The sequence below is a fragment of the Podarcis pityusensis genome (genome assembly GCF_964106645.2).
Source record: "Podarcis pityusensis genome assembly, chromosome: 6".
NCBI classification, from domain to species: Eukaryota; Metazoa; Chordata; class Lepidosauria; order Squamata; family Lacertidae; genus Podarcis; species Podarcis pityusensis.
The window spans coordinates 33,121,344-33,142,890 of record NC_138030.1 but is presented as its reverse complement, the minus strand read 5'-3'; the positions used below and the strand labels follow the sequence as shown (position 1 = coordinate 33,142,890).

The following is a 21,547-nucleotide window of genomic DNA, read 5'->3' as shown; positions in this document are numbered from 1 at the left end:
CACCACTTGCTGACTCAGGTGCCTGATTCAGCTACGCTAGTGGTGGACAGAGTGAGGAAACAAAAACTGGCAGGCGTGTCTCTGGCTCAAACAATACCATGAGCTTGGCGTGGCTGTTAAAAAGCAGGGTGTGATCACTGGCAAGGTGAAGTCAGAGACAGAGGCCAGGGTGCCACCTTGTGTCAATCAAAGGGAAATATACTGCAGTGGACTTTTCAATAGTTTTGGTTTGGCTAGGGAGGCAATAGCGGGAGAACAGCTGCTGGTATCTATGCTAATCTTTGCCTGCTTCATTCAGAATGACTAGTGCCTGACAGCAGAGCTTCTGCCTGACAAATCTGCTTCCTGCAAATTCCCTTGGTATTTCACTCACAAATCTTCAGTAATTCCTCCCGCTGCATTAGAACCACATGCTTCTTTGAAACCAAGGGAGAGCCAGTGTGGTGTAGTGGTTAAGAGCGGTAGACTCGTAATCTGGTGAACCGGGTTTGCGTCCCTGCTCCTCCACATGCAGCTGCTAGGTGACCTTGGGCTAGTCACACTTTTCTGAAGTCTCTCAGCCCCACTCACCTCACGGAGTGTTTGTTGTGGGGGAGGAAGGGAAAAGGAGATTGTTAGCCGCTTTGAGACTCCTTAGGGTAGTGATAAAAGTGGGATATCAAATCCAAACTCTTCCTTCTATGTCGGACTGCATCTCTTGGATGCCGCTACAAGTGTGGGCAATGGTTAGGGAAGATGGCAGCTGAACTCCAAGACCAGCTGGAAGACACCATGTTGACTAGGCCTGCTTCAGAGTATGTTTCGGCAGAGATAAATCTCTCTCTATCACCCCACCCCTCAAAACCTCTCACACTAAACTGTCTATAGGGTTGCAAAACGAGGGCATTTGCATAGAGTATTGCAGGACTTGTGCTGGCTTGCCAGCAGTATATGTGAAAATGTCATGAGCCTGTCCCAGATAACTAAGGCACACGTCTGATCGTTAACTCTTTACTGGCAAGAGAAACACAACAGCTTCCATGGTGTTTCTGATACACAAATGCTTCCAGCCTCTAGGCAGCAGTTCACTGGTCTGGGCCCTACGAAGCAGCAGTGACAATAGGAGACCCCACCCCCCTGCTGGTTTATATACCTTCCCTTGATGGGTTGTAAGCAATCAGGGAAATAAAGTGGGTATTGCTGCATTATTTGCTTTATTTACAGACACAGTATGCTTAACTTTGGTGACACAGTCATTTTTTCACACAGCAGCATGTTTGTTCCATGCCATGACAGTGCTGCACACACACCTACAGTCATTCTACAGAGTGAAGCCATTGGAAGGTGGCTTGTTCTGAATAATCTGGACAAGTTGGTGCTTTCCTTTGGACCACATGGGTTGGGATGTTGGATCAAAGGCTGACCCACGCAGAAGTATCCTGCTCTGCTGTCTCTGCAGGCTGGACACAAACCATGTCTCACTTCCACCGGCCACCAACCACAGGCTTCCCACGGGCGGCCTTTGAGCTGTTGGAGAAGCAGAGAAGCAAATGAGGTATTTCAGGCATCAGTGAGGTCAAAGCAAAAGGCAGAGGCGAGGGAGAAGGGAAGTGTCCACTTTTACAGTCAAACAGCACTGTGGGGTACTTATTGCGCAGGGATATTTGTGGGTCACTCATTCAGTGGCATCCACACAGATCCCAACTTGGTGTCCACATGGCATGTGCAGTCCACATGAAGAAAACGCAATGTGAGCATAACTCATGCAAAGTTGCTGTTTATACACACTAAGCAGTGAGCTGGGAGCCCAAGTTGTGGAATCCTGAACGAACTTTACAGGTACCTTGTGCCTTTACAAGTATATCTGTTTCTCAGACTTAAAGCTTGGGCAGAACTGGTTCTTTGTCTCCAAGCAACCCTGAGAATTGTATTCTGGAAGCAGGTAAGGGCTTGAGAATTCTTCTACAGTAAGGATGGGGAACCTGTGGCCAGCACAAGACTACATCCTACAGGCCACAGAATGTTTTGGATCTTCCTCCCTCTGGGTGGAAAGAGTGGCCTTGGAGAGGAAGTTCTGGCCTCATAAGTCCCCTACTTCTGTTGTGGAAGCCTCTGTGCCATTTGCCTTCCTGACATCAGAACCCCAACATCAGTAGAGGTATTCACCTTAAGATATAAGCTTGGCATGTGCCCTAAGAGATAAGGTGCAGAGGGATGTTTCTCACTATATAGAAGGGATAGCCAGCGAGATGCTCTTCAGATGTGATTGGCCTATACACCTCCCATCTTCCCTGTTGGCCCTGCTGGTCTGTAAATTGGACACTCAATCTTATGTGCACACTGAAAAGGGCAAGGTGTAAAGATAATCCGAGACCTGGATTTCAAAAATATTGAGGGGTATACATACAGACACTCTCTCTCTCTACATATGTGTGTGTGTGTGTGTGTGTGTGTGCGCGCGCGCGCGCATACAGTGGTACCTTGGGTTACAGATGCTTCAGGTTACAGATGCTTCAGGTTACAGACTCCGCTAACCCAGAAATAGTACCTCTGATTAAGAACTTTGCTTCAGCTTGAGAACAGAAATCATGCGGCCACACGGCGGCAGCAGGAAGCCCCATTAGCTAAAGTGGTACCTCAGGTTAAGAACAGTTTCAGGTTAAGAACAGGCCTCCGGAACGAATTAAGTTCTTAACCCAAGGTACCACTGTAATTGCTAACATTTAGCATAACATTTAGCATGACTGCACTTTGATATATCTAACTCCCAGGTACTGAAGCAAGTGTCCCTATCCAGCTGCTTAAAGTAACACATATCCAACTACCGGTAAACTATCCCTGATACAGAAATCCAGGGCCTAATTTGGAACATAAAGTTATTTGCCTTCATTACATGCACTGCAAGCCACCACAGCACACCATAAAGGACGCAGCATGCTACTCACCCTTTCCTGAAGCAGGTTAGGAGGGAATAAAAGAAGAAATATGGTGTGAGAAGCAGGTAACATTCTTGACTAACCAGTTTGGTGCACCTAAAAGGTTGCTAGAGAAGGAGGCATTCCTAATGCAGGCTGCCATTTGTTTCTGGACAAGTGGATTAGAAAGATGAATCTTCTGACAATTTTGCCTGCACAGCCACTCTGAAAGATGGCTACGTTCATGTAAAGTGGAAGAAGACTGCTCCATGTTGATCAGCATTGCTGTCAAGACTGCAGGTGATGATTCATTTCCTACTCTGCCATCAGCTATGCACAGGACACCAAGCCTCTCCTGGCCTCTGCTCTCCATCTGTGAACCATGGAGTCATGGAGACATGAAGCATGGAGGGAAATGGGTGACTGCACCGAACAATCCAATAGAGGTCCCCAATAATTTTTACAGACAGAGAAGTCAGATTCATACATGCTGAAAGGAGATGAGCTGATGTAAGGAAAGAGGATGAATGCCCCAGCTCTCAATAAGCGGATGATGGTAAATGGACAGCTCAGCTACTGCACTATGACAAACTATTTCCTAAACGGTGTTCATGGACATATCCTTAGAAGGGGAAATGCTGTGAAGGAGTGAATAAAATGATGACCCAAAGTGGTGAGTAAGTGATGGAGTTCAGAGATCAGAACAAAATAACGAAGCAGGTGTGCAAAAGGCATGCAAGGGAATAAATAAATTGGAGGTGCCTGGTGAGAAATGTGGCTGAAACAGAAAACCAGGAAATAACTTTAGGTGAAAGAAGCAAATGGAGAAAAGCACATATGCAACACACCGTACATCTAAGGCACAGCTACAATTCCCAGCACCCTTAAGCAACTACAGGTCCCAGGATCCTTTGGGGGAAGTCATGTGCTGGATGTAATTTAAATGTATGGTATGAATCTGCCCTGACAAAGTATGGCACAGTTAGCAAAGCGTGCTAAGCTCCCTGAACACCAATGAGGGTCTCTTTCTATAGACATCCAAGTGCCTGGTGGCCAATGAAGACCCTGTGCATGTTGGTTCCAAGCCTGAAGTGAGCCTGACATGGTCTAGATCAGCCTCACCCAACCTGGTGCCCTCTTGATATTTTGGTCTTTTGTTTTAAATGTATGATGTGGATGTGACTCTGGTCTGAAAGGTGGATTGGAAGGGAAAGGGGTAAAAAGTGGTGAGAATGAAATGACAGAATCAAGCAACAAGGAGGGTGTTGGGTGTAGTGAAGGGTTAACCTTCTATGCCTCGAGCCTGAGAGGTGGGGCTTACAAGGGAAGTAAGCCAGGATGTGACGAAAGCAGCTTGGAATGCTGTGTGCTGAGTGGAAATCGAAAGCATTCTGTTAAGACGCTGCAAGCAGAGAGAGAAGATGCAGCTTAACACGGATGGCTGTTGGAGATTGTAAATACGCTATTTTGTTCCAATAAAGAGACATTAGGACTGAAGAGCCGTCTGGGACTGATTTACTGCTCTTTCGACACACGACCGCTGTGTAACTTTGCTAATTTGCTAATTGCTTTACGGCCGCTCTAAAGCCACACTGCGTAAACAGAAGTTGCAGAGACGCCCAGAGGAAGCGTGGCAGGACGCTAACAATAAAGCAATAAAACTATCCAAGAGGTTATGGCTGGTCAACGCGAAGCGTGTGAGAAAGGGCTTTGAAGCTTTAGTTACTGGACGTCAGTTTGATCGACTGCCAAGACTTCAAAGGGCAGATCGGAGTAGGCTGACGGAGCAAGGGAGCTGCGATGCCAGGTCTTTCCGGAACACCCAGTTGGCAGAAATGAGTGAGTACTGTGAACGCCACAGAAGGGAGGGGGAAAGAATGGCTCAGCCCCAAGGACATGGCTTTGAGTTTAAACTGCCATGTCAGAAACTGAATAACCAAAATTGGTTACAGTGGAGCTTTGAAGTGGAACTCTTGCTGGTGGGGGAGCAGCTCTGGGACGTAGTCCAGCCCCCACAGCATGCAGCTGGGAAAGCAGAGGCTGAAAAGGCTGCAGAGCAAAGTGAAGTGGAAAAGCGTGTGCTTGCTTTTTTGGCAGAAAATGTGGGTGCTCATCTAGTGCCAGTTGTCCTGGGTGCAAGAAGGCCAGAGGCCGCTTGGCAATCACTCCGAAAGGCTTGTGAAGCTGGGGTGGGAAGCAAGGGCCGAGACATGGCTGCATCTGAAATGGAGAGGCAAGATGGCGCCTGCCACATTCTTGAGAGCCAATACACAGCTGGGAGGAGCTGGGAGCCCCCATGGGGGGGGCGAAGGGACTGTTGCTGTTGCAGTTGCTGGCAATGCTGCTGGTGCTTTTGCTGAGCCTGGGAGCTGTATGGATGCTGCAACGTTTCTGTGTGAGGAGCCTGGAGAGAGGCCAAGAGTTGGGAGCCCCTTACCCATCAGAGGGGGTGCAGGAAAACGTCCTGGAGGCCCCGTGAGTAGTGGGGGGGCAGTGAGCAGTGAAAGCTCAGAGACACCTCTTTCTCCAAAAGCTGCCAAGAGTTGTTTACATCGTGAACTGGAGCCTAGCCGTGCGAAGCTGAATTCAGCTGGAGGCTTCAAGGTCGCGCAGCTGGGAACTTTGCTGATAGCAGGCGGCTATCAGGAGGAGCTGCGTGAGAACGCTGGGAGAAGTTCGATTTCCAAGGCAACTGAGAGAGTTGCATCTACGGAAGCTGTGAAGGTCGTGGGCAAGTCTCCCTGCCGGGGGGAGTCTGTTGCCGTGACAACCAGAGAGGACATCTGCAGAGGCCCCAAGGAGGGGGTTAGCGAGGAGATTGTTGCCTTGGCGACCCAGGAATGTCAACAACAAGACTTTCTTACTGTCATCATCGACTCTGGAGCGACAAACACGCTAGTGCCATCTAGTGGTCTTTTAAGAAACTGCAGGACAGTAAAAACTGATAGGTTTGTGACGATCGCGGATGGAAGTAGAAGAAGACTAACAGAGACAGGCTTTTTCTTCTGTCCTTTTCTTAAGCATGAAGTCAAAGCTTATGCAGTGCCCGGTTTAACTAACTGTTTGTTAAGTGTGCATGATTTACTTGCTGATGGTTTTCATGTGTCTTTTGCAGGTACCAAATGTGAGTTTTCCAAGGATGGGAAACACGTGTACACAGTGCAGTCTAAAGGCAATTTGTTTGTTGTAAATGTGCCTTTTTCTACAGAAGAGGATGACACCGAAGATGCAAAGGGGCAATGTGTGAATGTGGCGCCCCACCATGGTTGTTCGCATATTTGGCACAGACGCTTCGCCCATCTGAATTGGGGGTATCTTAAGAAAGCAGCAGAACTGACACAAGGGTGCAAATTTAATACTTGTGACAAATTTTTAGATTGCAATGCATGTAAAAAGGCGAAAATTGTGACATGCTCCTATCCAAAGTCAGAGAGACAGACCACACAACCCTTTGAATTAATTCATGCAGATTTGTGTGGCCCCATGTCAGTTGAGTCACTGGGGGGAATCAGTATTCTCTGCTTCTGGTTGATGATTTTTCGAGGTCTGCTTGGACCTTTTCTCTTAGAAAGAAAGGGGAGGCGGCTAAAATGATCAGGGATTGGATCACCGCAGTTGAGGTAACCTTTTCCACCAAAGTGTGTGGCTTTCAAAGTGACAGAGGTGCTGAGTTCACTGGTTCTGCTTTACAGGATTTCTTCAGGGAGAAGGGGATTAGCCACAGACTGTCCGCTCCTTACTCTCCGCAACAGAATGGGCTAGCAGAGAGAAAGACCAGGACGGTGGAGGAAGCTGTGTCTGCGATCCTGTGGGACGCAGGGCTACCCCAGAAATATTGGTCTGAGGCCTGGAGATTTGTGGTTCATACGCAGAATAGAGTGTACAACTAGTGTAGGAAATACACCTTATTTCTTACTGCATGGAAAGAAGCCTAAGGTACACTACCTTCGTGTGTTTGGTTGTGAGGCCTGGGTGCTTATTCCAAAGGCTCTACGCAAGAAAGGTGAGCCAAGATCTAAAAGAATGATCTTTGTAGGGTATGAGCCTGGCTCAAAGGCATGGCGGTTTGCGTACCCAAGTGGAAACCAGTCAAGGTTGGTTATCAGCAATAGTGCTGAGTTCTGTGAGCAAGCCGGGTGGAAACGTCTGCACGCTAATCCAGACGTGATTCCACAGTTGTTCTATGACTCAGACGTTGAGGAGGAAGAGGAACTCGTTGCTGGGGACCATGGTCCAGAGCAACAAGGTCCACCACAGGGACAGAGTCCAAGGCAGGGACAGCTCAGGATCCCTCAGAGGGAGAAACCTAGAACACCTCCTCAGGCAAGTGTCAAGTTTGAGCCAAAGAGTGAGCCTTCCTCACCTGCTGGACCAGCTGTAAGGCCCAAGAGGCGCAGCAGGTCAGAGGGGGAAGACACTGAAGTTGAGGATGATTTAGCTGGACCCAGTGAAGCAGCAGGGTCACCAGGATTCACACTGAGGAGATCAGCGAGGACAAGGAGACCTCCTGATCGGTACGACGCTTCAGGCGTCTGGGTAGGGTCTGCCAGATGTGAACCTGAATCCTTCGAGGATATTCAGAGTTTACCTGAGGAAGAAGCAGGTAAGTGGCACAGGGCAATGGACAAAGAGATGAAGTCCATGAAAGATCTAGGTGTGTTCTCACTCACAGAGTTGCCACCGGGAAAGCAGGCAGTAAGTTGCAGGTGGGTTTACTGTTTGAAACCCACTGACACTGGAGAGCCACAGTATAAAGCCAGATTAGTTGCTCGAGGATTCACTCAGAGAAAGGGAATACACTTCACGGAGGTGTATTCACCAACGTCACGGGTGGAGACTCTGAGAACGCTTTTAGCTTGTGCAGCACAGAGAAGCTGGAAGGTAAACCACTTTGATGTGGATGTTGCCTACCTAAACTCAGATCTCCAGGAGGAGCTGTACATGATTCCTCCTCCGGGGTTTGGGAACTTGAGACAGGGTGTTGTGTGGAGATTGCACAAATCCATCTATGGATTATGTCAATCTGCCAGAAACTGGGACATGTGCCTGAATGAAGCCTTAGAAGAGCTAGGTTTCAGAAGAAGTGTTGCTGATAGTTGCCTTTATTTGAGATGATCAGGTGCAAAACAAGAATTCCTTCAACTTTGGGTTGATGATTTGTTATACTTCTCAGAGACAGGTGAACAGGCAGAGAGGTTTGCCAGAGAGCTAGGTAAACGGTTCAAGCTTAAGCAGCTTGGTGCTGTCAAAACTTATCTAGGTGTAAGTGTAGACCGAGCACAGGATGGAAGCTTCTTGTTCAGCCAGAGAGGCAAAATTGAGCAACTGCTTCAAAAGTTCAGGGTGAGTGATTGTGCAGGAGTGAGAAGTCCTATGGAGACTAGTTTTGTGAAGGACAGTCAGCAAGCAGAACGTTCTGCGTTCGAAAATGCTGAAGTGTTTCAGTCAGCCCTAGGGAGTTTGTTGTACTTGTCCCAGTGGAGCAGACCCGATATAGCGTTTGCTGTCAATCTACTCAGCAGGGAAGCTTCAAACCCTAGTGTGCAAGCCTGGAATGGCATCAAGAGAGTTCTGAGGTATTTGCAGGAAACCAAAGACTTTTGTCTTAGGTTACCAGCACAAGGAGAAGTCAAACTGAATTGTTATGTGGACTCGGATTGGGCTAATCTTGAAGATCACAAGTCTGTGTCTGGCCTAGTGGTGAAGTTTGGAAACTCAGTAGTTGGATGGAGGTCCAAGAAGCAAAGTCTTATAACACTCTCATCCACTGAGGCTGAGTTCAGTGCTCTTTCAGAGGTATGCAGAGAAGTAGAGTTCTATGCTTGCTTAGTGCAGGAACTCTGCGAAGTGGATTGTCTGCTGATACGTGTTTTCGAGGACAATCAACCATGCCTTCGTTTGGCCGAATCAGGTCAGTTCAAGGCCAGAACTAAACACCTAGACATTCGCTTCCAGAATATGTGCCAGAGTGTTCAGGAGGGATTAGTTGCGCTGAAGTACTGTCCCTCTGCCAAGAACCTAGCTGATGGGTTCACAAAGCCACTCTCCTTCCAAAGACATGGAGAGTTTTGCGAAGGTCTGGGTTTGGGACGACCAAGGGTCGATTCTCCCCTCAGGCGCGAGACAAGAGGGGGTGTTGGGTGTAGTGAAGGGTTAACCTTCTATGCCTCGAGCCTGAGAGGTGGGGCTTACAAGGGAAGTAAGCCAGGATGTGACGAAAGCAGCTTGGAATGCTGTGTGCTGAGTGGAAATCGAAAGCATTCTGTTAAGACGCTGCAAGCAGAGAGAGAAGATGCAGCTTAACACGGATGGCTGTTGGAGATTGTAAATACGCTATTTTGTTCCAATAAAGAGACATTAGGACTGAAGAGCCGTCTGGGACTGATTTACCGCTCTTTCGACACACGACCACTGTGTAACTTTGCTAATTTGCTAATTGCTTTACGGCCGCTCTAAAGCCACACTGCGTAAACAGAAGTTGCAGAGGAAGCCCAGAGGAAGCATGGCAGGACGCCAACAATAAAGCAATAAAACTATCCAAGAGAGGGGTGAAATAAAGGGTGTGAAATGGGAGGCGGGAGGCAGAAAAAGCAGCAACTAGCTGAAATGAGGACTATAAGAAAAGGTGGTGATAAAGCAAGGTTGTTGTTGTTTCTTAAATGGAATCTAACAGTATCAATCCTGTGAATAACCTGAAGTGCTCAATCCTAGATTCTTGAACACAAAGGCATAGCCTATTATTACAGCAGCAGGCTTTCTAGAGCAAAAAGAAGCCAAGAACTGAAATAAGAAAGGCTGACAAATACTAATGACAATGAAAGTGAAATGAGGAACAGCAGGAAGTTAAGAATGGAAGCAAAACACAAACAAAATCCTGAAAGCTCCAAACAAGTATTTTACAGAAGGGAAGGGTGAAAGTGGTGCACCTGTAAAAGAAAAAATAAAAGTGGGGGGTTGTGAAAGATCTAGTGGGAATGCTGGATACTATGAAACTAGATGGCCTGAGTACTTACACCTTTTGATGATCACTAATGCGATTCCGTAGAACATTAATCTGCAAGAGAAATAGACAGGAGGTGAAGCTACATGGCAATACTTCACCATGCGGGGATCGGGAGGGCCACTGTGTGAAGACAGCAAGAAAAGAAGTCTAAGAATGGGCTGGTTTTATCACACACGGTAGTCATCAGGGCTGTGTGGTGGGTAAAGAATCCCTCTAATTGTTGGAATTTCCATAGGTAAAGACGAGTCAGAAAGGACAGTGGATCTGTTTGTCCATACTATCCAATGTGATACTTAGAAGTTTTTCTCTGCCGTGAAATATTATTTCCACACTAAATGGAAGTGTTACAAATCCAGGCAGCTGAGATAAAATTTGGCATGGTTGGTGGAAGGAACAGCGCCTTTTCAGTTGAAACTCACTGGAACCCAGTTCCAGCACCTCTCAGATGGGTGCAATTGCCATTACAAGAGAATGGAGGCATTCGTGGTGAGTTCTGGCACCTCTTTTTCTAGAACAATAGCCTTGGGAGGGACTAAGAACAAAGGCTGCTCTCCAGCATCCTTGAAGGCTTCAGGTGAGTTTTTCAGGATGCTTCTTCAAAGTTTTCCCATCATGATCTTGACCAGTTACAGAATCTTCTAGAAATATCCACTTTTCTACAGTTAGTAGGTGCTTGGGAGCAACGCTGTGCCATTTGTAGCGATTCCTGGACTCGGTGCTTCTTTCAAAGCATCTCTAAAGTTTGCTATACGTTGAGCAATACGTGTTGTTCTCTGCACAAATGTACTCTGCTCATGAAGTTCACAAAGCAGGATAAATGCAATAAAAATAATGCCAGAGGGATACCATGTCAAAGAGCAAATCCATGTGGATAACTAGTAATGGAGTTTTTGTTCAGTTAAGGTGCCAAGAAGCTCCAGCTTCTGGTGTAAGGATCCAAAGCAGAGGAGAAAGGTTCCTAAGGTGCCTTCAAGTACTTACCCCTTTCAGAGGATCTGACTGAAAAGACAAATGGCTGATCCCAGAAATCTTTGCAAGCTAAGCAAACATGCAAGACAATGAAATATGATCTTGAGAAGATGCTGACATGGACCGAACTTCACTGGGCCACACTTAGCTCCACACGTTTTATCATTCATCACAGCACTGCCATTAGCAAAGTGGGGTGGGGACAGGCCATACTTACTACTTGCTTAACTCATCGCAGCGTGCAGTGAGTATGGAAATCTAGTTAGGGTTAGAGAAAGAAGATTATTATAGATGTGAAAGCCCCTGCAAAGGGAAAATTAACAAAAAGAAGGCAATGATCCTAAGAAAGCAGTGCTCAGTACGATAAGCCAAACTATAGGTGAGGTCGAGTGCATCCTATATACTAATAGCAAACTTGTCCTTTGGTTGCTGATCGTCTGTTGCCAAAACGACACCATCCATGCACAAAATGGAGATATCAGCAGGCCTGGGGGATGCCAAGGCTTGCAGAAATCCACACAACCCCATCACTGAAACTCTGAAAGGAGAATGCCCTAGATGAAGCATTCTTCTGGCCCCCCTCAAAGAAATGACAGCTGTTGGAGGGGAAGTAGTAAAAAGAGGGGATATTCAGAAATACTCCAGAACTAAGTCTGAGGCATTTTGGTAAAAGAAAGCAGCCAAATGGCAACTACCAGGAAAAAGCCTCACTAATGAGACACCCACTCCCCAAGAGAAAAATGTCACTGCTGCCACCTCCCCCTGCCATTCAGGAAGCCCCCACCACTGGTGAATGTTTCAGACAATTTCCCTTTCCAGTATGTTCCCCGATTTCATTCCCCTATCTTACCCTCAGAATTTCAAGTCAAAAGTTTGAAAATTTGCATTTTAGGCTTGACCCTAGCTTAAATGTGATGTTAGTGAAAGAGACAGGTAGTATGAGCTGTGGTGTATTTAAGCCAGTTCTAGTGCAGATTAATTAAGCGGCTGCACCACTATTTATCTAGACTCAATAAGCTACTAGGCAGGTGAGTGATCACAAGGCACTTACAAATGTGGTCTTCAGGGTAGAAATATTTGTTGGTCAAATTGAAATGGGCCAGGTTGGCTTTGACACAGTCTATTGCAGCTTATGGTGTGGTTTGGGGTGTCCTTCAATGTCTGGCGAAACTAGGCAGGACCTTCACAGACCTAGACTGATGCTACTTCATCCATAAAGCTACATCCATTTGAAGCAGAAAAGTGCCAGACTCCAGTCATTTAATGAGCCACTTGGCTCTGATTTCTGAAGTAGGTTTCAAAGGGAAATGAAGTTCAGTGAGACAAGTATGATCAAATGACATACCTGTGGTTTTCCTAAGCAAGAAGGAAAAGAGGAGGCAAAGCATGACAAGTATCAACTAAAACTGCGTTGAATGTTTGCCCATTTCAATTTTCAAGGTGAAAGTAACACTTTCAAAGAAGGGGAAACATTTCCTGAAAAGCTCCCATGATGAAAATGTTCATATTCCCCTTCCCCTTCAATCTGCTGCTGCTTCAGAGCCATTTTCTCCTTATAATCACTGAGTCATCTTACTGATAACAGAAATGTGGGAAATCCCAGCCAATCAGGAATTGTGTACTGAATGGGATGGTATCATGATGGAATGTCAACATGACGTCCCACAGAGCAAATGAAGATAATTGACCATGAGGACAATACTTGTTGCATCAGTGGCAGGAGTGATGCTAGCTAATTGGGATTGAATAGTCAAAAGGATGATGATGTGACAATATGTAGCCAATCAAATTTAGCCACAAAATGAGGGCAAATGAAGCAGCTGTCAGAAAGCATTGCTCTCCCTCTCAATGAATGGGTATTTTTTGTCCTCTTTTGATACAATGTCTCATAAATTACTCAGAGAGCAATCTTTGGATGCTGCAAAAAGCGCCCTTCCTTTCAGAAAGCAGGGCTGTAAAAGGTGAGATATTTCAAGAGATGTGCAGACTCACCTCATATTTCTGCCTCTTGAACTTTTCCTGCAAGTCAAATTTCTCAGCTTCCAGGTCATGGATATTCTGCCACAGTTCCTTTGCCTTTTCCCTGTTGTAAGAACATGCAGCATCAATCAATGTGGTAGCCAGTGCTTATATGTGCACATAGGAACATGCAATGTGAGCGTGTTCTTCCAGAGTAGGAAAGTGAGCTGAACATAAGAATGAGAATCTTAGGTATGCAACATTGTGCATGTGAACATGCACAGGCATAAAAATTGTGTGCATATTCTTTATTATGTGCTCCATGAGTGTGAACATATGGTATATGTATGATATATGTGTGTGTGAGAGAGAAACATAATATGAATATAAATGTCTGTGTGTTTTAGCCTGTGAATATGAGTATACATAACATTTATAGCTTCAGCCAGAATGTTTCCTCAATTATTGAAAGTCCCAGTTGTCAACCTTTCAACCCATTTATGTCTTTATCTTTAACTTGTGCTTAAATTTAAATCACACAATTTAGTATATTCCTACTTAACAAGTACCTATGCTGATGCTTTTGCCACAACTGGGTCTTCTGCCAAGTGTGAATCAATCTGGGCACAAGTGAAGCAGTGGCCCTTTTCAAACATTACCACATCAAGGAAGCATATGAGTAGAGAGATTGCAGGAATACACCATTAGCCCCACTCCCCACACAACTCCTCTGCCTCTTCATGTGCTTACAATGGACATCTGCTGTGGGTAATCTTATGTACCAGTGAAGGCTCTCTCTGCCTATGTTCCCTCTTTAGGTGGTAATGCCTGAATAGGACTAACGTACATCACTGAACCACATAAGCAGATTTTTTTCCCATTGATTATTGCAGCATGAGAATTAGGGCATTTTTGACTGGGGATGCACATACCATGGTTCTGATTGAAATCATGCTCAACCTGTAGGGTTTTTTTTAATCCCTGGATGTGGCTGCAAGTCACACAGCTGATGTAATATGTAGTTAAGCCCTTGATCTACCTGAGGTTTCATACTGCATCACCTCCAATATGCTTCCACGTGCTTATTGCACCCTCTAGTGTTCTGGCTCCCTCCTTTTCATTTGACTCTGTCTGCTTAAACTCAAATGCAGGTAGCATTTGGAAACAGTGCACGATAATTGGATGAGCAAGCATTAGTACGATTTAACAGCCCCTTATGGCTTCCTGACTTGTAACCATGTGGGATATAATACCTTCTGCTACCATTTAATGCATGTTGTGGGCAGTTAACATTTCCAAGGAGTGATGGACTAAGAAGCAAGAGGAACATTGCCACATGCACCCTAACTGTACCCTATAGTACCATAGCAATAGCCAAGCCAGCATTGCATTGTGTTCACTTAACCCCAAATATGGATAACAGCATAGCACACAATGCATGCTATAACTGTAGGATTGTGGCAATCTTACAATGCTTTAGGAGCTGTCTTATGTTACGGTCACTGTGCCTCCAGTGTACTTTAGCCTAGAAAAGCTTGTTCTGATCCCAATAATTATCAGTCCCCTCAGTAGATGTTATTTTTATTTAAAAACAAAAAGTCTGTATGTTAAAGGCAAAGAACGCATTTAAAGTCATGTCTAGTTTGGCCCTGAGAGACCACAAACCACAACTATGGGGAAAGTGGCAGGTAGAAGACTGTTTTCATCTAATTTCTTCATCTTGAAGGAAATAGGTCCCTACTGGTCCCTGAGCCTCTGGCTGCTGCCCCAGAACCAGCTTCCCTTCTTACTTCAATTTGTCTTCATTCAGGTGATCAATGGTCAAAGGTTTTCGACGCTCGCTGAGGATCTTTTTCTTCTTCTCCCGCTCTGTCTGTTTTTTCCCACTTTTCTTCTCTGTCTAAAAAAAAAACAGTTCTTGAGTGGCATCAGAGTTCATCAGCCCAGTTCATCAGACAGGTACATGGACTATGAATGCGGAGGATATAAGTACACCTAGATTAAAACGAAGACTAAAAAGCTCCTGATACACTCTCATTGAACCTTTACCAGTCTCTATTTGAGCTATTTTGGCATACAACACGTAGGTGAGTAGACACCCAGACAGAAAATTCTGTCCCCAGATGTGGGCTTCAGTTTCTGGAAGAACATTCAGGCTAGATAGGTATCATACCTTCTGTAGATAGCCTCCAAAATGGAGCATATTGGAGAAAGCCTTCTTCTTCCTGGCATCCTCTTCAGCCCTCTTTCTATTTTCTTCTTCCTCTTTCCGGGCTCTCTCTTCCTGCCACAGGCAGAAGGGCAGAGAGGTTTCAGAATGGCAGATAGTTAAAGAGAATCTGTCTACAGCAGGAGTGACTAACCAGTGGGCCTCCAAATGCCACCATCATCCCAGCCAGGGATGATAGGAGTTTGAGTCAAACGACAGCATCTGGAGGTCCACAGGCTCCACATCCCTGATCTACAGGGACATCAAATAGAAACTTGTTTAGGAGACTGAATGGACACAAATCAGACAGAACGAGTTCTGTTCCCCAATCCCGGTTAGTAAGCAAGCTCATTAGCCAATTCCAGATCAGTTCCTCCTTGTTTTTCTGCACTTGGGGAAAGGGAACACTTAGGAAAATAAGTAACAGTGGTGCTTTCATTATAAACTGAGCAATTCTAGTCTGGTTTTGGTCTGTTATGTGTAAGGCCTATGTCAGTGATTCCCTGAATTCCAAAGCTTTGGGTCCCCTGGTTGACCAGGGATGATGGGCTCATATTACTGTTTGAGTATAACTCTTACATGAGCAGCTAAGTGGAAAATTTGCCACATGCATAAATGAGGGTTTGTCAGAACAACAAAAACAAAAAAACTCATAAAGGCATTGAAGTGACTTTTTGCTGTGGACTTCATGTCTTGAGTATACTCACAGCGAAGCGGGCCTGACGTTCCTTCTCTCTCTCACTGCGGATCCGTTGCTGTTCAGCTCGTTCTGCTCGCCGCTGCTCCTATAGGAGGAAATCAGCCCAGCACCTGTTCAGGGAGGGGGCCTGGTATACTCTCCTGAATGCCCCCCTCCTTAACTCAGCATGGCCTGAGGCAGTCACAGTTGAGGCTGAAACTATAACACTATTGAAAATGCTGGACACCTGACATTTTGCCACCTGAGCATCTAAATGATACCTCCCATGGTAAAAAATATAATATTATAGCTACCTATTGCACCCATGTTAGCTCATACTTCTAGATCAGCCTCTAAAACTGGGGCTTTAAAATAGTCCAGAATATAGTTTTGGGGTCTAGACAATAAATATCCTGCCATTTCATTAATTATATTGTGAATGTGCATTTTTAAGCATTCCCAGAATATGTGTGGGATGTCTATCTTTGGGGCTCTGCATCACTGACAAGTGGCTTTAGGATCTGAATGAAACATTAACACTCTTAAGTCCTGTCTTCTTTTTGGAAGAGACATACTATTCTGTCCTTGAGGAATATCAGCTCTTCCTCCTCTTTCTTCCGGTTCTCAAAGTGGGCCTCAATCAGGGTTTGCAGCTCATTCAGATCCTTCTCCATTCTCTTGCGGTGAATGTCCTGCAAAGCAGAAAAGACAATATGAGGGTTTGGTATGTTTTACACACACACACACACACAGAGAGAGAGAGAGAGAGAGAGAGAGAGAGAGAGAGAGAGAGAGAGAGAGAGACAGCTTTATGAGATGATGATGGCTAATACTCACATCAAAGTCCACTCTCTCCCCATCAGGGATCTTTGGAGGCACCAAATTTGGCATAAAGAGCCTGAAATTGGAGGGGAAATAAAGAGGTAAGCCAGTAGTACAGCAACACCTGATGTTTCATCTCTTTATCAGGGCTGGCTGACATTATTGATCTCCTACATGAATCCATGCTTAATCCCATTGATTTCAAAGAGGTCTGTCTCTGGGTTCCAAGATATTACAAATTACATATTACAGGTTTCCCTCCCTTTATAGGGGAAAAGCAGAACTACTATCAGTAAAGAGTGCCAGATGCTTTGTTTCCCTTTCCACAGTGGAAAGATATTGTCTGGCCAAGACAATATAGACAAACACAGAATCATATAATTGTAGCATTGGAAGGGGCTACAGGGATCATCTAGTCCAACCCTCTGCAATGCAGGAATCTTCTGCCCAATATGGGGCTCAAACCATGGCCCTGAGATTAAGAATCTCATTCTCTATCGACTGAACTATCGCCGTATCCTGCTAGCACCCATGCATTACAAATCATAGATATATGCCAAGAAACCAGTGACAAATGGAAGTGGTCCATAGATGGCATAAATGGAAGATATAATCATTTTAAAAACAACAACCTGACACTAAATGCAAGGTAAAGGGGGGGGACCCTAAGCATCTTATATCCATATATGTGTCCAGTAGTCTAATAACTAGATAGCCCCATCAAATCAGAAAAGACCCTCTACAGAATGATAAATGGTGAAACTTCAATTCCTAACAATGAAAATCTGGGAAGGAGCAGATAACCTTACACTAACCTGTCTTAGAACTCACTCTGCACATTTTATTTAAACTGGATGTCAAACTGAACGTAGTTCCAAGCTGAGGGAACAATTTATAGCTTCTTGGAGGGCGCCGTATGGAATGCCATACTGGTTGCTGAGCTTTTTACAATGGCCGCAGCTGTCACAGTAGTCTTAAGTTTCCTTGACTTGACTTATACGAGTCACTGAACAGCTGTAATAACTTCATCACTGGGCAAGCTGGGATGGGAATGTTGTTCTTGAGATACTGTCCCATCACTTTGCCTGCTGCATTTAGCAGTGTCTCTGCATTTGTGGGCAACTTTTTTAAAAAAAAAATCTAGATAATTTTGTACCACCCAAAGAGACCATGCATTTGCTTTTTTGAAATTTCAGTGTTGCTGTTGTTTAAAAAGATTTTTTTAACAGTGCAATCCTGTGCATGTTTATTTGGAAGTACAGTTTACCATGCTCAGCAGGACTCACTTCCAGGTAAATGTGCACCATGTTACAAATCTGCCATCAACTGCATTTTTAGGAAGCCAATAATATATGTCAAACATTGACATCTCTCTATTTTTCTTCAGTCGTGCTTGTACTCACCATCTCCTTTCCTCCTTCCATACAACTGCTCCTGCCTCAATAACTGCCTGCTAACCATAACATCAAAATCCACTTTACTTATACTTACTTGGGCCTAGGCTTTGATTCTCCTGCAAGAAACCAAATGAAGATTTAAAGAGTTGCCAAACAAAAATATTAACCTGCTCCCTTTGTAGATAAATTGAAGAGACAGGCCTACTGACTCCCTTAAGGCTTATATGGGTTGTTTCTGCTCCCCAACCCTCCCACCGCTCATCTCTCATCTCCCCCTGTACTTTTTCATGTGACTAAAGGCTTGGGCAGAATTTTTTTAGTATGTCTCTGTGTGTTTCAGAGTTAAGGGCACATTCTTAACTCTTGAACTGCAGGGGAATGCGGATCTCTCCTTTCTAGTTCCTGCCTCAGTTTCTCAGGCTGATTGATATGGATTTTGTGAACTTGTCCAACAAACCTGCTTCCAAAAAAAATTAAAAATTGATTTATTTAAGTAAAGAAAATGATGGGGAAATGCTCTCAAAATTGTAACGGTTGCTTGATGGGACATTGTATGACTTCTGTCCCATTTTAACATACACTTGTGAATTGGTTTTTTTATATATCAGCATTAAGATCTGTATATTTACATTTTATCACAATATATGCATTTCCTTCTGGTAATTTCTTTGAGCTGAGAGCACTACTGCAAATTTGGTAGAGATGCAAAATCCAAAGGATAACTGCTTCCCCATCTGCACGTTCATCCAGGAAGTGCAGATCAGATCAGTTTACGTTGAATTTTATAGAAACTGAACTCAAGCATCCCAGCACATATACTGGACCACGGTGCACACTTTTCATTTACCTTCTGGTTCTTTAGCTTGCTCTTCTTGTTCTATTTTAAAAGGAGAGCAAAGAATTTTGATTAGAGATGTACCAGGCCAGCGCAGTTGTGTCTAGAATCCCCACACTCCCTGATACATTTATTTCCTCTAAGCTGTGATTACGGCATTCCCAGCATGCTTCATAGTTCATTCACCCATTGCTGGGAGTGTTTACATTGCTGGCATTCTGGTATTTGGTGATCAGAGACAGGGGCGTCCCCTCTTTTGCATTTTTCACAACACCAGAAGCTACAGGACAGATGGTGATGTGATGTCAGTGTTATGAACACCAGAGCAGTTGGACTCACCAAAGAAGGTGGCTTTAATCAGTAAAATTCTGGGAATAGGTTGGGGGGGGTACCAATTTTGGAAAACTTTTCCCAATACATTATTTCCCCTGAAAATGTTACAGGTTTCCCTCCCTTTATAGTCAGAGGGGGAAAGCAGAACTACTATCGGTAAAGAGTGTCAGATGCTTTGTTTCCCTTTCCACAGTGGAAAAAATAATAATATTTGTTTATAGGATGTAATGATTGCTGATGTCACCAAAGCATGGGGGGCATTCGCTAAAGCTGTGATGTTCCTCCACACAGTTTTTGTTTTTTTAAGGGGAGCGTATCTGGGGGTGGGGGCGTCTCTGCAAGTGCAAGGCTGGCCATTTGCCAAACACAGATGATCTTCCTGTGCCATCAACTTTCCTTTACTGCCCATGCTGGTAAAGCATTAAGGAGAATGCAGAGAAACAGGCAGACTCATAGAGGGATGGAACATTGTTATAGAAGATTTATTACTCAAGAAACATACACCACGTACAAGGGGCCAACCACTAGGCATGCAGCGGATTTGTCAATTTGCATTCTCTCAATTTTTCATTTTCCCATCCAGTTCTCCACATTTCTGCAGCAATTTGCAGATTTCTTTAAAAACTGCCAGTACCTTTTTCCTAATAAGCACATGCTTGTACATTTTTGCATGCAATTTCCCCCAAGGTAATGAACCAAATTCAATGAGTGCCAAGAGGCTTTCACCCCACTCTTCCAAAACTGCTCTGGGGAGTCAGAACTCCCCAAATAGTGTACAGCTTGTGCTGACAGAAAGATCTCCTTAGTGCTATGTTGAGTACATTTTTTTGTATGTTAATTTCATGAATATATTCATTTTTATGCACACTTTCTTCTAATATATAGATTTCTGTAAGCACTGTTTGGTTGGAGAAACACAGTGAAAAATTTGGTTAAGTGTGAATTTTGAAGGCCTGTGTTGTTTTGGTTCTCATAGCATTTCAAACAGTGGGGATTGTGTAAATTCACCTTTGCTTGCAAACTGAATTAATTTTATCCCCCATTCTTACTATAATTTTTCTACTTTTGCTTTTTTACACTCCCCCCCCCCATGACAAGTGTGCTCTGAGATCACAGCTTAACCAAAACAATGCTGTTGAATTTTTATTCATTGAAGGGTTCTACCTGAAAAGGACCCTCCATCACAATGCTTGTATTGGCCAGAGATGTTTCACCAGAACATCATACCTTCTGCCCTAGGTTCATCTTCATCTTCCTTCACTTCTTCAGCTTGTTCTTGTTCTTGTTCTTCTTGTTCTAAGGAAGAAAACAGCAGGATGACATCAACAGATCTGAGAATTTTCATTGTTGGCCTACACAACATTCTGCTTGAGGTAATGAATTCCAGCCATTGGGACGTTGGTCAGAGAAGAGGGGTTGGGAAAGAAAGATAGCATATTTCTAGAACATGGCTAAATGACAAGTGATAACTTGGGACTGCCATCTTAAACTGAACACATTGTGGTTCAATTTAATGATGTTCAATGATGTTTCTGGTGTGGGAGGTAGGGTTTGAGATGAGTTTCATCGGTCCTCAACATGATACACACCTCAAATGTAGAGGCAGGTTATTAGTCAAGGTCCACATTCCTGGTCCATCGCAATATTATTAAATGCAGAGCAACAAAGAAGAAAGGGCAACCAAAATGGTCAGAGGTTTACAGCACGTTCCCCTGCAGAGAAAAGCTGAGCATCTGGGGATTTTTAGTTTATAAAACAGATAACTAAAGAGGTGAGATGTGATAGAAGCTTATGAGGTGATGTCTGGTGTGAAGAAAGTGGATTGATGGAAGGGTTCTTCCATCATACCAGAACTCAGGGTCACCTTGTAAAATTGGAGAAATGAAACATGTCTTCACACACCCCACACAATTTACTTATGGATTTTGATGCCACAGGATATGATGGAATCTCATTTAGATTTTTTGTGACCAGGGTTAAAAGACAGTGGCTCTCAGAAACGTCTCACTTTAAATATCAGATATGGAAATAAATGGTGCAAAAGGAGTCAATCAGAAATTGTACTGCCACCCACAGAGGCTTCCTTCTGGTACCCAAATCTGAATGATGCTATTATATAAGCACTAGGCATTTGTTTTTTGTATTAAACCAACACATTGAGGAGGGGAGTAGGAATGAGCCCACTTGCCACATGTGATTTTAAACATAAGCCATAAACCTGCATAGGCTACATAATATCAATACTACAAATATATATAGATTTTAGACTGCTTTATAATCCTGGCTTCCCCCAAAGAATCCTGGAAACTGTATTTTGGGGAGATGCTGATAATTCTCTGGGAGAGATCTCTAGCCCCTCCTTCCAAAACTACAATTTCCAGGGCTCTTTTGTAGCTCTCCAGACAGGTATGGCCTTTGACTGATGCACACAGTACATAAATGCTTAT

General features: G+C 44.4%; 1 protein-coding gene across 1 annotated transcript; it reads right to left on the bottom strand.

The window, feature by feature from the left end:
* Positions 1-1,176: 1,176 nt before the first annotated feature.
* TNNT2 (troponin T2, cardiac type) lies at positions 1,177-20,396 on the bottom strand. The gene is made up of 11 exons (XM_081009929.1): positions 20,328-20,396; positions 18,780-18,809; positions 18,027-18,048; positions 16,551-16,611; positions 16,289-16,405; positions 15,742-15,819; positions 14,999-15,109; positions 14,616-14,725; positions 12,859-12,949; positions 9,908-9,948; positions 1,177-1,506 (listed from the first exon to the last, which is right to left on the bottom strand). Exons 4-11 carry the CDS (start codon positions 16,602-16,604, stop codon positions 1,458-1,460), a joined length of 651 nt encoding a protein of 216 aa, XP_080866055.1. The 5' UTR covers positions 16,605-16,611; positions 18,027-18,048; positions 18,780-18,809; positions 20,328-20,396; the 3' UTR covers positions 1,177-1,457.
* Positions 20,397-21,547: the final 1,151 nt, after the last annotated feature.

Bases quoted from the DNA above. Each gene is read 5' to 3' on its own strand.
- TNNT2 (XM_081009929.1), bottom strand. From the start codon at position 16,604: ATGCCAAATTTGGTGCCTCCAAAGATCCCTGATGGGGAGAGAGTGGAC. The intron at 15,820-16,288 runs GTATGTCTCTTC...TTCCTCCTATAG, and splicing joins TATTCCTCAAGGACAGAATA to GAGCAGCGGCGAGCAGAACG. The intron at 1,507-9,907 runs GTAAGTACTCAG...CTTCTCCAACAG, and splicing joins ATTAGTGATCATCAAAAGGT to CTCAAAGGCCGCCCGTGGGA.